Source organism: Cynoglossus semilaevis, chromosome 8, assembly GCF_000523025.1.
Source record: "Cynoglossus semilaevis isolate Cse_v1.0 chromosome 8, Cse_v1.0, whole genome shotgun sequence".
Classification (NCBI taxonomy): domain Eukaryota; kingdom Metazoa; phylum Chordata; class Actinopteri; order Pleuronectiformes; family Cynoglossidae; genus Cynoglossus; species Cynoglossus semilaevis.
The window spans coordinates 6966800-6979351 of record NC_024314.1 but is presented as its reverse complement, the minus strand read 5'-3'; the positions used below and the strand labels follow the sequence as shown (position 1 = coordinate 6979351).

The following is a 12552-nucleotide window of genomic DNA, read 5'->3' as shown; positions in this document are numbered from 1 at the left end:
CCCGGCCCCCCTGGTGCCCCTGGCCTTGGCGGAGTAAGTCTGAACATCCACAGATTCATCTGAAGAACTCATGGTCCTTTAAATCAGATGCTGCCTAATCCCTGACACATAACCTAATCTGACGCCCCAAGGATGTTTTTTTATGTTCACCTGATGTTTGGAGTACACCCTGAGTGAATCTCAGGGTCAAGTCAGGTCGAGAAGATCTGTGCAATGATTTGACCTGTTGTTCAGGACAGAGATCTTGACTGACAGGAAGATGAGAGTTTGACCTTAAACTCAGCATCTATTCTATGAGAACTTGATTAGGACAGTAGACTAGTCCACAACATGTGATCCAGGATGTATTCACACTAACGTTCAAACCTCTCAGGTATATCCTGTGTTCATTTGGTGTCTTATTGATTCAAATTGTTATCTTCCACAGAACTTCTCTCCTCAAATGAGCTACGTTGACCACTCCAAATCAAGTGGCCCACCTGTTCCAGGCCCAATGGTATAAAACATTTTTTATGAAACATTATATATGTTTATATAACTAAAGTTTATTATTCTTTTCATTATAAACAAGTTATTCTAATGGCTTCTCTAATGTCCACATAAACAGGGTCCCATGGGTCCCCGTGGTCCTCCTGGACCCTCTGGATCTGCTGTAAGTAACTGGCTTCAGTTGTCAGTCCTTATCAAAGAGGACTACATATGGAGGATAAATTCATGGAGGAGCATGAGCCACACTGATTTATTTTACGATTGCCTTACAGGGTCCTCAGGGTTTCACTGGACCCCCTGGTGAGCCCGGTGAGCCCGGTTCTCCTGTGAGTATAAAGATTTTTTTTAGTGAAGAATAGTCACCTGTTAAAATATCAGAAATTTGAACCTCACCTTTAGCTAATGCTACTTCCTGTGCTCACTTAAGCACTTATTGTCATAGTCACCAACCCCTTGACACATTAATTTTTGAGAGTTAATCACCCCAATGCTCATTGCCTTTCATAATTATGTATGTACTGTATAATATATGATATAATTTACCAAACCTGGTTGCTGAACAAAATCATTTGTGATGTCTTCAGGGTCCCATGGGTTCCCGTGGTCCTTCTGGCCCCCCAGGAAAGAACGGAGATGATGTAAGCCATTATTTTTGTCATGCCACATGATGTCACACAGCAGCAGGACTTTGCTAAAAGTCGTTCCTCTACTAACCTTGTGTCTTGGTCCCTGACAGGGTGAGCCTGGCAAAGCTGGACGCCCTGGTGAGCGTGGAGCTCCTGGACCTCAGGTGAGTGACCCCCCCCCTCAGAGGATAAAAGTCACAAGGTGGTTGTGGAAAAAGCCAAAATCCCACCACTAGAAAAAAACTAATATTAGGAGTGGGTGTAATAAAGAGAAGGTCACATGGCGTTAAAGAATCAGGTACTGACCAGTTGGTTCTCGTCCTGCAGGGTGCTCGTGGATTCCCCGGAACTCCTGGACTCCCTGGAATCAAGGGACACAGAGTAAGTGGAGCTTTCAAACGTTAAAATGAAAAGAAAAGTTAATTTTAAATGGTCTGCCGTTGCTGTGGTTAGAAATGGTGTTTTATTGTTTTTGTTTAATTGTGCAACAGGGTTTCAGCGGTCTGGATGGAGCCAAGGGAGACTCTGGACCTGCTGGACCTAAGGTGAGAACATGTCCCTCCTCTCCGTGAAGAACTCATGTCATGCAAGTTGCCAAAATATTTGACTTCTAACCACCAGCATTGAGGATAATCTGTGTGTGTCTGTCCTCAGGGAGAGCCTGGTGCCCCTGGTGAGAACGGTATCCCCGGTTCCATGGTACGTCCTGCTTCACCCATTTGACTAAAGTGTAATTTTAGAATCAGAAATGTTGTGTGAAAAGATGTAGCAGCGCTACCAGGCTAATCTTCTGTAACTCTATCATTTCCAGGGTGCTCGTGGTCTTCCTGGTGAGAGAGGTCGCCCTGGACCCCCTGGTCCTGCTGTACGTATGACCTTGTTCTGAAAATTGTAACAAGTTTATGTCATTTTAGTCCCAGTAAATCCTTCCCTAACTTTCTAACTTGTTCTTGTTCAGTGATGGTGTCATCTTTTGAGCCACATTTGTGATTTGTTCCTGCAGGGTGCTCGTGGTAACGATGGCAACTCTGGTGCTGCTGGCCCTCCTGTGAGCATTTGTCTTTTCTTTAATTCTTATGTATAAATAATTATTCAAAAAATATTAAAATAATTATACATATATATATATAATTTAAAACAATTAATTAAATCCTGATCCCTTGATGTCAGTGGATCAATGTAAAAAAATATAATATATATATATAATATACATATATATGTATGTATAATATAGAATGCTACAGAATAGCATTAGCATAGTCTTCTTTTGAATGATCTGATTGGGTGAAAACGACGCTGACATCACATCTTTTCGATTTCAGGGAGCTACTGGACCTTCTGGCCCCCCTGGATTCCCCGGTGGTGCTGGAGCAAAGGTAATTCAGCACACTTTGTGCATAACATTTTACTTCGACATGTCAGTTAGACTTTTAATAATAAAAATCACACACATAACCCCTTCATTGACAATTATTGACACAAACTCTTTGGTGACAAAATAATGGTTAGAATTTGGCCCATAAGTGTCTGTCAGATCAAATGACCATGGAGGGTTGTTGCATTATGTCCCTATAAACAGATAAAAGCCTGAAAAGACAAATAAAGGTTACAGTATTTATACACTAATGATAATAATTATTAATATTAAAATAACTAATGATTTTACTGTTAGAATAATACTACAGACTTCGTGGTGAACAACATAGCCATTAGATGGCACCAGTTCAACCTTACAGTCAGAGTAATTGTTTATGAGCAACAAAAAACGTTTTTGTTTTTTTTACCCATATCCAGTGCAATAGATGAGAAATCTATTTTAATTTGTATGTGCTGTAACGTTGATGGTCGAAAGATGATTCAAAGAAACAAGCTGTTTAGGATAGAGGTCAACATTTTTGGTCCATCTTTACTTTTTACAAAGAAATTCAGAAATGTAGTGAACCTGAATTATTATATATAGGAACATGTTTGAAAAGAATACGAAATGCATTCAATAATTAATAATAAATCATCTGTTTTTATATTATAAACAGCTGTCAGAAAAAAGAAAATACAGTTTAACTGCACTTCATGAGACTCTGATTCTTCCTCTCCCAGGGAGAGACTGGTCCTGCTGGAGGCCGTGGATCTGAGGGACCCCAGGGAGCCCGTGGTGAGCCTGGTAACCCCGGACCTGCTGGACCCGCTGGACCTGCCGTAAGTATATGCTGGACCACAAGGAACTTTATCACAAATTCTGAGAATGAAAATATTTACAAACAATATAATTTTACAACAGTATAAAATACTTATTACATTTTTTTTCTCCTTTGTTAGGGAAACCCTGGAACTGACGGTGCCCCTGGCAACAAGGGTGGCCCTGTGAGTATTATAGCAATTTTATTTGTGTTTTTTACACCTTTTTACAGGTTTACTGCGCCTGAAATATTCTGACTTGTAAATTCTCCACAAAAACCAGGGTGCTGCTGGTATTGCTGGTGCTCCTGGTTTCCCAGGTTCTCGTGGTCCTGCTGGACCTCAGGGACCTGCTGGTTCCCCTGGTCCCAAGGGTAACAATGTAAGTGGACAATTGAACTGTGCCATTTTTAAAATTTTGAGTCAACTTTTTTGTTCTATATTTAAAAGAAAATGTGGATCACTGGAAAGGCTAAAACAGATGTGTCTCTTTCCACAGGGAGACCCTGGTCCCTCTGGTTCTAAGGGAGAGCCTGGTGCCAAGGGAGATCCTGTAAGTATCAGAATACATCATTATGTTTAATTAACAATTCATTTGAATTGTTTTAGATGGAAGAGCTTAATTCTGAATATACCTCCTTTTTTTCAGGGCCCCGCTGGAGTTCAGGGACTTCCTGGACAATCTGGTGAGGAGGGAAGGAGAGGAGCTCGTGGTGAGCCCGGTGGTGCTGGACCTCGTGGACCCCCTGGAGAGCGTGTAATTTTTGTTTTACTTTTATACACTTAAATTGCCAGGGTTTGAATGGTCGATCATCCCATCAAACTCTGGCTTGTCAACAGCTGAGGTTTTAGATTCATTAAATTCCCAGGGGTGTTAGCATCCTGGAGATGAGATCTGAGTGTTGGAGACTCAGGTGTTGTGTCTGTTGTTCCCATTAGGGTGGCCCTGGTGCTCGTGGTTTCCCTGGTACTGATGGAGGTGCTGGTGGCAAGGTAAGATAACAACTCCTTTCATTATGTTAAGTTTCACTATGTTAATCCATAACATAGACTTTAAGCCAACATCAGAATCCTGACCCCATCTTCTTCTGCTTGATAGGGTGCCCCTGGTGAGCGTGGTTCCCCTGGACCATTGGGAGCTCAGGGAGCTGCTGGTGAGGCTGGAAGTCCTGGTGCCCCCGGTGCTCCTGGATCCAAGGTGAGTCCAATTGCAAACATCATTTCACCTGGGAATCAGAAAGGTTTTCCATCTTCTGAAAACCCAGCTTTCTCCCTCTCCGTTCATAGGGTATGACTGGTAGCCCTGGTTCACCTGGCCCTGATGGCAAGGCTGGACCTTCTGGTGCTCCTGGACAAGATGGACGCCCTGGACCTCCTGGCCCCAACGGTGGAAGAGGACTGCCCGGAGTGATGGGATTCCCCGGACCTAAGGGACCTGCTGTAAGTTAACAGAAAAACCGACTGAATTCCCAAACATATTCAGAAACAGAACTCTGCAGTAGAGTAGAAGATATGAAAATATGTCACTAGAATATTGATGAGGACATTTGCTCTGTTTTACAGGGTGAGTCTGGCAAACCTGGTGAGAGAGGAGCTGCTGGTGCTGTTGGCGCTCTTGTAAGTAACAGTCCACAAATCTGATTTCTTTTAATTTACCATAGAGAACAAGAATGCTGATAATCTTTGCTCTAACCCTCTTAACTACAGGGTGCCCCTGGCAAAGATGGTGATGTTGGTGCTCCTGGACCTTCTGGCCCTGCTGTATGTACTTTAGTTTTTCACTTTGGTTTTATTCCTGACTATTTCATGTGAAAAGATTTTCCATGAACAGCTGTGTTTTCTCCATACAGGGACCTGCTGGAGAGAAGGGAGAGCAAGGACCTGCTGGATCTGCTGGATTCCAGGTAGGCTTCATAGCAGTCTCACACATGGAATCTGGTTCGGAGAAACATTTCATTTTTGTGACCATAACCATTTTGTGCAGGGTCTTCCTGGACCCCAAGGTGCTGCTGGTGAGACTGGCAAGCCTGGTGAGCAGGTAAGGACCGCAGTTTACTGTAGCCTCATCAGGAAGTTTTACTTCAACATAACAAATTAGGATTGATGACCACTTTATTCCTTTTCTCCTCATTCCTCAGGGAGCTCCTGGTGAGGTTGGACCCCACGGCGCACCTGGATCAAGAGTAAGTCTCTGGTTCTGATCCTTTCACACAACATTCTGCTCGTCCTCTGCTGAAATAATGTCCTCACCTGATACGTCCTCTTCACCCTTCAGGGCGACAGAGGTTTCCCTGGTGAGCGTGGTGCTCCTGGTCCTAATGGCCCAGTTGGACACCGTGGTTCCCCTGGACCTGCTGGTAACGATGGTGCTAAGGTGAGTACCGCCCATGCTGGGTTGACCACCTGCTGCAGATGAAATGTTGAACAGTAAGGTTGTCTCCTGATCGTCATTGAGCTCATGACTTTCATTAGCCTCAGATTTAGATTACTAACTTACCACGATAATAAAAATAAAACATAAATAATACAAGTCTCAATTCTCCACTTCCGTTACAACTGATTATTTCCAGTAGATATTTGTTTGTTTCTGATTTCTGAAGGATTTATTTCTGATGCGATCATTACTTTTGTGCTTGTGTCCAGGGAGAGCCTGGTGCTGCTGGTGCCCCCGGTGCTAATGGAGGCCCCGGAATGCAGGGAATGCCTGGTGAGCGTGGATCTTCTGGTCTCCCTGGAGCCAGGGGAGAGAGAGTGAGTATAATATCATCCAAAACACTGGGGTCAACAGTAATCTTGGAGAGAAAAGGGAAACATTTGATGAGCCATATTTATGTCTGTAGAAAACCTGAAGATTTATTTTAATCTGAATTGACATTGACATTTGTTTATAAATTATGATCCAAAATAATCGTCTCTGTTATTGCAAAGGTTTTAGCATGGGTTGTACTGTAGAAATACAAGTTGTAAGATTACTGACATTAGCACTGCTGTTGATGTGTTTGTTTGGAGTGGTAGAGGTTGTAATAATAGAAGTAGATCAAGATACCTAAATGTGATATTTATAAAATTTAGTTCTGTCACAACGACACTGCACACATAGCAGCAGTGGTTACTGTAAAAATACTACAAGTGGTAAAAGAAAAGAATATTTAAAGCAGTTGAATATTTGAAGCAGTTGTAGTAACAACATCAGCAGTTGAAAGCAGCAGCAGTACTACTACTTGTAGTAGTAGTAGTAGTAATAATAATAGAGTTGATAATAGAGGTAATAGCTTCAGCAGTAACAGAATAAATATGTCATGTGTCATTCGCAGCATTTTCAGTTATAGTTTTAACGTCTTCAGTGGCATAAGTAGCAATCGATAGCACGATCGTAAACCTAGTATCAAAGGTCGTAGTATCAGGAAAGACGGTGTCTTAGTGAGTAGCTATTTAAGTAGTAATATTTAAGACTCAGGAAGCTGAAGCTCTGTTCTTGTCAGTGAGAAGTAACATTGGCTACTAATATATATTGTTTATCCAAACGTACATGAAATTGTCATGAACTGCACAAGGGTGTATTTATACTACACATGAGAAGTGCTTACAGCTACAAAAGTGAATCCGTTTTTGAAGTACTTTACTGCAATCCCATTCATCTGTTTGACACTAGCTTTGCCAGGAGTGGTCAGCCTCATCTGGCCCACTTTCTGGGTTCCATGTTTACAGCTGAATGTCTGTTTAAACCAACTTAGGTAATAATTGAGCAAATGAAAGGATCATTAAAATCAATGCCTTACGGTTGTCTCTTTAGTACGTCTCTGAATGGATTCATACCTTACTATAACAAACATCTTTCCCTCTCAGGGCGACGCTGGTCCTAAGGGGGGTAACGGTGCCCCTGGCAAAGATGGTGCCCGTGGTATGACTGGTGCCATCGGAGTTCCTGGACCTTCTGGTGCTCAGGGTGAGAAGGTGAGTCCATCTATAAAATACACTGGCATCAACCAACACATGTACATCTACTGTAGTGCATATGGTATAAATGCAGATGTCAGTTTTTTTTTTCCAAAGTTGGAAACTACTATTTCTGTGGTTCTGACCTCATTGTCCTCTGGTTTTAGGGTGAGGGCGGTCCTCCTGGCATTGTTGGACCCACTGGACCTCGTGGTGCCCCTGTAAGTTCATAATGCTTCTACATTTAAAAAAGGACAATGTTGATGATCACTATTTTTGACCATCAATGTGACCTTTGTAATTTGTCCAACAGGGTGAGCGTGGAGAGGCTGGACCTGCTGGACCTGCTGGATTCGCTGGACCTCCTGTAAGTCCACACCACAGTTTTTTTTTTCTATACTACTTGATACATCATTTCAGTTAGAAATCCATTTCCTGTTTTCACAATCCCAAATTACAACCGATTCTGACTATTTTATCCTGGTAACATGCAACTGTCACAATTTTAAACATGGTAGGGCAAAAGCAAAATTCACATTCACCATTTAAATGTGGACCACTTCAGCCTTAACTCTAATCTGTCTACAAACTGCCAGTGAGCAGATTTAATAAAAGGGTTCCACATCAGTGTGTCCCATGATAATTCCTATTCACAATTTGGCATCAGTCTCCTGGTGATACATTTCACATGAACAGTGCAACACATCACTTTCCTACAGAGGGCAGTGTTTTAGTTTCAATTTTGAAATGTCAATGTGTTCACTGAAGACTCAGAAAAATCCAGTTCCAACTTGAGTCACCTTTTGCCCCCAGGGTCTTGATGGTCAGTCTGGTGCTAAGGGAGAGACTGGTGACACTGGACCCAAGGGAGATGCCGGTGCTCCTGGACCCGCTGGACCTGTTGGAGGTTCTGGTCCTCAGGTAGCTTTACTTTCCACTACAAATGACACATAACCCAAAGACATTTTGTACACAGTAACAGTTCTGGGTAACATTTTTATCAATTTTTCAACAGGGACCTGCTGGTCCTCCTGGACCCAAAGGAGCTCGTGGTGGTGCTGGATCTCCTGTAAGTTTCTCATCATAGAAACTGTTGTAAGTAACAACAAAATGTTTTTAGTTATAACTTTGGTTAACAACTGTTTGTGTTAACTTAGGGTGCTACTGGTTTCCCTGGACCCGCTGGCAGAGTTGGACCCCCCGGCCCCTCTGTGAGTATCATCAGTAACACCTTCAACAATCCAACATCAACAACCCACCTCTGAACCCACCTTTTCTGATCCCAGGGAGCTGCTGGACCCCCTGGACCCGCCGGACCCGTTGGTAAAGATGGACAAAGAGGAGCCCGTGGTGAGACTGGTGCTGCTGGTCGTCCTGGTGAGGCTGGTGCTGTTGGTCCTCCTGGAAACCCTGGAGAGAAGGGATCACCTGGTTCTGATGGTGCCCCTGTGAGTGACTGCTCAGTGTGCAAAAAATAGTTTCAAGTGTTCATCAGCATCCTCTGGAGTTAATTGATCTATTTACATTGACATGCTCAGTAAATGACCACCACATCTCTCTCATTAGGGTCCCGCTGGTCTGCCTGGACCCTCAGGTATCAACGGACAGGGTGGTGTTGTAGGTGCCCCCGGACAACGTGGAGAGCGTGGTTTCTCTGGTCTTCCAGGACCTAGTGTAAGTACACACTATATCAACAATCCTGTAGTATAGTGAGTAGGATTTATCACAGATTAAAAAAAAATCATTTCCTACTTGTAATACTCTGAAGAACCAGCAGATGTCTTGAAGCCTACAGAGAAAAGAGGCATTAAAGAAAAAGACTGTCCAGTCTCCATAGATATTCATATTCTCTTCCTAACCATGTAAACAAGGGCACTGCAGAATATTGATCTCTGCTGTTGTTCTGCAGGGTGAGCCTGGAAAGCAGGGACCTGTTGGACCTGTTGGTGAACGTGGTGCCCCTGGACCTGCTGGACCTCCTGGACTGTCTGGTCCCACTGGAGAGGCTGGTCGTGAGGTAGGGGACAGGAAATGGCTTTGACTGTCACTAATGGGCCCAACATTTGGACTTGTACACTGGCTAATGATGCTACTACTTCTACTGCTACTTTGCCTCTGCCAAAGACTGCTAACCAACAGTGTACTCTTCAATAGGGATCTACCGGACATGATGGTAACCCTGGTCGCGACGGAGCTCCTGGCCCCAAGGTTACATTTTTCTTCATCACTTTCTATCTTGTTCAAGTGATATCTGAATAGAAATGTTTTGGCCCTGAACATCACAGTTAGGCTAAAGCTGTTAGCAATGTCTGACTGAGGTTTCATTTCTAATATAGGGAGACCGTGGAGAGAGTGGACCCGGTGGACCCCCTGGACCACCTGGAACCCCTGGAGCTCCAGGACATGTTGGCCCATCTGGAAAGACTGGTGAACGTGGAGAGGCTGTGAGTCTTTGAGAGAGTTATGCTCACATTTCATTTGATAAAAGCAGTTACTTTGATTGACACCTCTGTACTTTCTGTCCTCTCTTTTTACACTAGGGTCCCGCTGGACCTGCTGGACCTGCTGGCCCTGCTGGTGTTCGTGGATCTGCTGTACGTAATAACCAGCACTGTCAAATAATTTACACGTTTTTGGAAAAAAAAAAAATCCATAATTCAGGTGGTTGGCCTACAGTATGATGAAATACAGATAGCACCTTGAACTCTCCTGATCTTTTGTTCAGGGTCCTGCTGGTGCCAAGGGAGACAGAGGAGAGGCTGGCGAGGCTGGAGAGAGAGGCCACAAGGGACACAGAGGATTCAGCGGCATGCAGGGTCTGCCTGGACCTGCTGTGAGTTTCTGTTTCAAATACATAGAAGCAAAACAGGTCTGTTTACATTCCAGTTCAATATGTCATGTTCCCATCTTTGTCTCCCTGTAGGGGGCTGCTGGAGAGAGAGGACCTGCTGGTGTCAACGGACCTGCTGGACCCAGAGTGAGTACAATGTCACAATTATAAGATTAACCTTAACTTAAGGGAAAATATCAGATGTGTTGGAAACTGATGCTTTTGTTCTTTAGGGACCTTCTGGATCTTCTGGTTCCCCTGGTAAGGATGGCATGAACGGTCTGCCTGGACCCATTGGACCTCCTGGACCTCGCGGTCGCAATGGAGAGATGGGACCTGCTGTAAGTTTCTCTGTCTGATACGAACATAATTCAATTTAGACATAAAAAAATTGGCTTACAAGACTCTGATATCTTGCATCAGGGTCCTCCTGGACCTCCTGGACCTGCCGGTCCTCCTGGAGCACCCGGTGGTGGATTTGACTTTGTCAGCCAGCCACTCCAGGAGAAGGCTCCCGATCCCTACCGTGGAGGCCACTACCGCGCTGACGACCCCAACATGATGCGCGATCGCGACAACGAGGTTGACACCACCCTGAAGACCTTGACCCAGAAGGTTGAGCAGATCCGCAGCCCTGACGGTACTCAGAAGAGCCCTGCTCGCATGTGCCGTGACTTGAGGATGTGCCACCCTCCGTGGACGGTGAGTGAAGAACTAAACCTTTTTGTGTCCTTCAGACAAGGTAATAAGTGAAGATGAGCTGTGATTCACATGAATGTTTTTTTCCAGGCACCTACTGGGTTGACCCCAACCAAGGCTCATCTTTGGATGCCATCAAGGTCCACTGCAACATGGAGACTGGCGAGACCTGCATCTATCCCACCGAGTCCAGCATTCCCATGAAGAACTGGTACCGCAGCCAGGATATCAAGAAGCATGTCTGGTTCAGCGAGGCCATGACTGGAGGATTCCAGGTGAGAACACACAAAGTGGAAGTAATCCACTGCTAGTCCACTGAGTGTTCAAGACCACAAAGCTCACGTGTCCATCTCTATTCTCCTCCGTGCAGTTCCAGTATGGCAGCGAGGGAGCTGATGCCGAGGATGTGAGCATCCAGATGACCTTCATGCGCCTGATGTCCAACCAGGCCTCTCAGAACATCACATACCACTGCAAGAACACCATTGCCTACATGGACTCTGCCACCGGCAACCTGAAGAAGGCCCTGCTGCTCCAGGGCTCCAACGACGTTGAGATCAGAGCCGAGGGCAACAGCCGCTTCACATACAGCGTCAGCGAGGACGGTTGCACGGTAAGTTTGTGAAGAAGTCCACATTTTCATGGGTTCCTAAATTAATTTTCTGAACCAAAACAATTAATTATGGGGCTATTTCTGACCCTTTGCCCTTTTCTTCAACTCTACAGTCACACACTGGTGCATGGGGCAAGACAGTCATTGACTACAAGACAACAAAAACATCCCGCCTGCCCATCATTGACATTGCTCCTATGGATGTTGGTGCACCTGATCAGGAATTCGGCGTCGAAATTGGCCCAGTTTGCTTCTTGTAAAAATGAAAGAAATATGGACATGACATTGTTGTTATTTTTTCCAGCAGTCATCTCTAAAAAACCTTTTTTCTATGCATTCAAAACTCATTCGGCTGCCATTGGTCCACATGCTTAAAACCACTCTACTGAAGACGGTGTTTGTTTTTTTTTCCAATCATGAAAAGTTTTGGGGACTGCTATTTCAACTGAAACCATCCACACGGACACTTTAATAAGAATCTTTTGTTTCCACTGGCAACAAGAATATAATATAATATACTTGTGTAAAATTTCCCCCTGGAGATTAAGAAAAAAATCCACATGCGATGACAACACAGGTGACTTTTGCCATTTTCTACCACTGCGGAAGGACATTGAAAACAACAAGTGATATGTACCATTTTTCTGGTGTTAAATAAATTGTAAAAAGTGTGAAGTGTCTTGTTCTAAATTCCTGACCAGAAAGGAAACACCTGAATGTTGCACAAACGCACCAGCAAATGAGCAAAAAAACAGCCGAGCTCAACTTTGTTGCAATACGTAGATGGCTACCTCATAACAAGAAGTCACCCCCAATTTTTTTCTTAAATGAAAAGGGTTTATTTTACACAAAAGAAGTCAATCTTGGGAATTTAAAACCATTCTAAGATGCTATTACATCTCGAAGAGGTCCAGTTATTGGTGTTTGATGGTGACACCTTCACTGTCATACTGTAATTATTGCCACTAATGCCTGCAGAACCTTTGGTGCTACTAAATTGACTCGTCCTCTTGTTGTCAATGCAGTGCAATTGTTTTCTTCTGAAGTGTTGGTTGATGACAGAGGTCCTCTGAAAGGGTCTTCATTGCAGATGTAATGCATGCAATCATGTCTTTGTAGATAAACAAGAAAGCAAGTGACTCTGGTTCAATATCATCTCCCTGCCCATGTGTTCAGTGTTGATC

General features: G+C 44.0%; 1 protein-coding gene across 1 annotated transcript in view; it reads left to right on the top strand.

The window, feature by feature from the left end:
* Positions 1-12039, top strand: part of col1a1b (collagen, type I, alpha 1b) — a 15080-nt gene extending 3041 nt beyond the window's left edge. Inside the window, exons 6-51 of the mRNA XM_008314361.3 lie at positions 1-33; positions 428-496; positions 608-652; positions 762-815; positions 1074-1127; positions 1226-1279; positions 1443-1496; positions 1607-1660; positions 1770-1814; positions 1927-1980; positions 2119-2163; positions 2438-2491; positions 3213-3311; positions 3432-3476; positions 3574-3672; positions 3790-3843; positions 3940-4047; positions 4230-4283; positions 4390-4488; positions 4578-4730; positions 4854-4907; positions 4998-5051; positions 5141-5194; positions 5275-5328; positions 5429-5473; positions 5566-5664; positions 5934-6041; positions 7137-7244; positions 7394-7447; positions 7540-7593; positions 8040-8147; positions 8242-8295; positions 8384-8437; positions 8513-8674; positions 8793-8900; positions 9136-9243; positions 9381-9434; positions 9563-9670; positions 9767-9820; positions 9952-10059; positions 10150-10203; positions 10290-10397; positions 10480-10762; positions 10846-11030; positions 11126-11368; positions 11482-12039. Of these exons, the coding sequence (XP_008312583.1) occupies positions 1-33; positions 428-496; positions 608-652; positions 762-815; positions 1074-1127; positions 1226-1279; positions 1443-1496; positions 1607-1660; positions 1770-1814; positions 1927-1980; positions 2119-2163; positions 2438-2491; positions 3213-3311; positions 3432-3476; positions 3574-3672; positions 3790-3843; positions 3940-4047; positions 4230-4283; positions 4390-4488; positions 4578-4730; positions 4854-4907; positions 4998-5051; positions 5141-5194; positions 5275-5328; positions 5429-5473; positions 5566-5664; positions 5934-6041; positions 7137-7244; positions 7394-7447; positions 7540-7593; positions 8040-8147; positions 8242-8295; positions 8384-8437; positions 8513-8674; positions 8793-8900; positions 9136-9243; positions 9381-9434; positions 9563-9670; positions 9767-9820; positions 9952-10059; positions 10150-10203; positions 10290-10397; positions 10480-10762; positions 10846-11030; positions 11126-11368; positions 11482-11628 (3948 nt within the window). The 3' untranslated portion in view covers positions 11629-12039. The remainder of the gene's footprint in view (positions 34-427; positions 497-607; positions 653-761; positions 816-1073; positions 1128-1225; positions 1280-1442; positions 1497-1606; positions 1661-1769; positions 1815-1926; positions 1981-2118; positions 2164-2437; positions 2492-3212; positions 3312-3431; positions 3477-3573; positions 3673-3789; positions 3844-3939; positions 4048-4229; positions 4284-4389; positions 4489-4577; positions 4731-4853; positions 4908-4997; positions 5052-5140; positions 5195-5274; positions 5329-5428; positions 5474-5565; positions 5665-5933; positions 6042-7136; positions 7245-7393; positions 7448-7539; positions 7594-8039; positions 8148-8241; positions 8296-8383; positions 8438-8512; positions 8675-8792; positions 8901-9135; positions 9244-9380; positions 9435-9562; positions 9671-9766; positions 9821-9951; positions 10060-10149; positions 10204-10289; positions 10398-10479; positions 10763-10845; positions 11031-11125; positions 11369-11481) is intronic.
* The last annotated feature ends 513 nt before the right edge of the window (positions 12040-12552 follow it).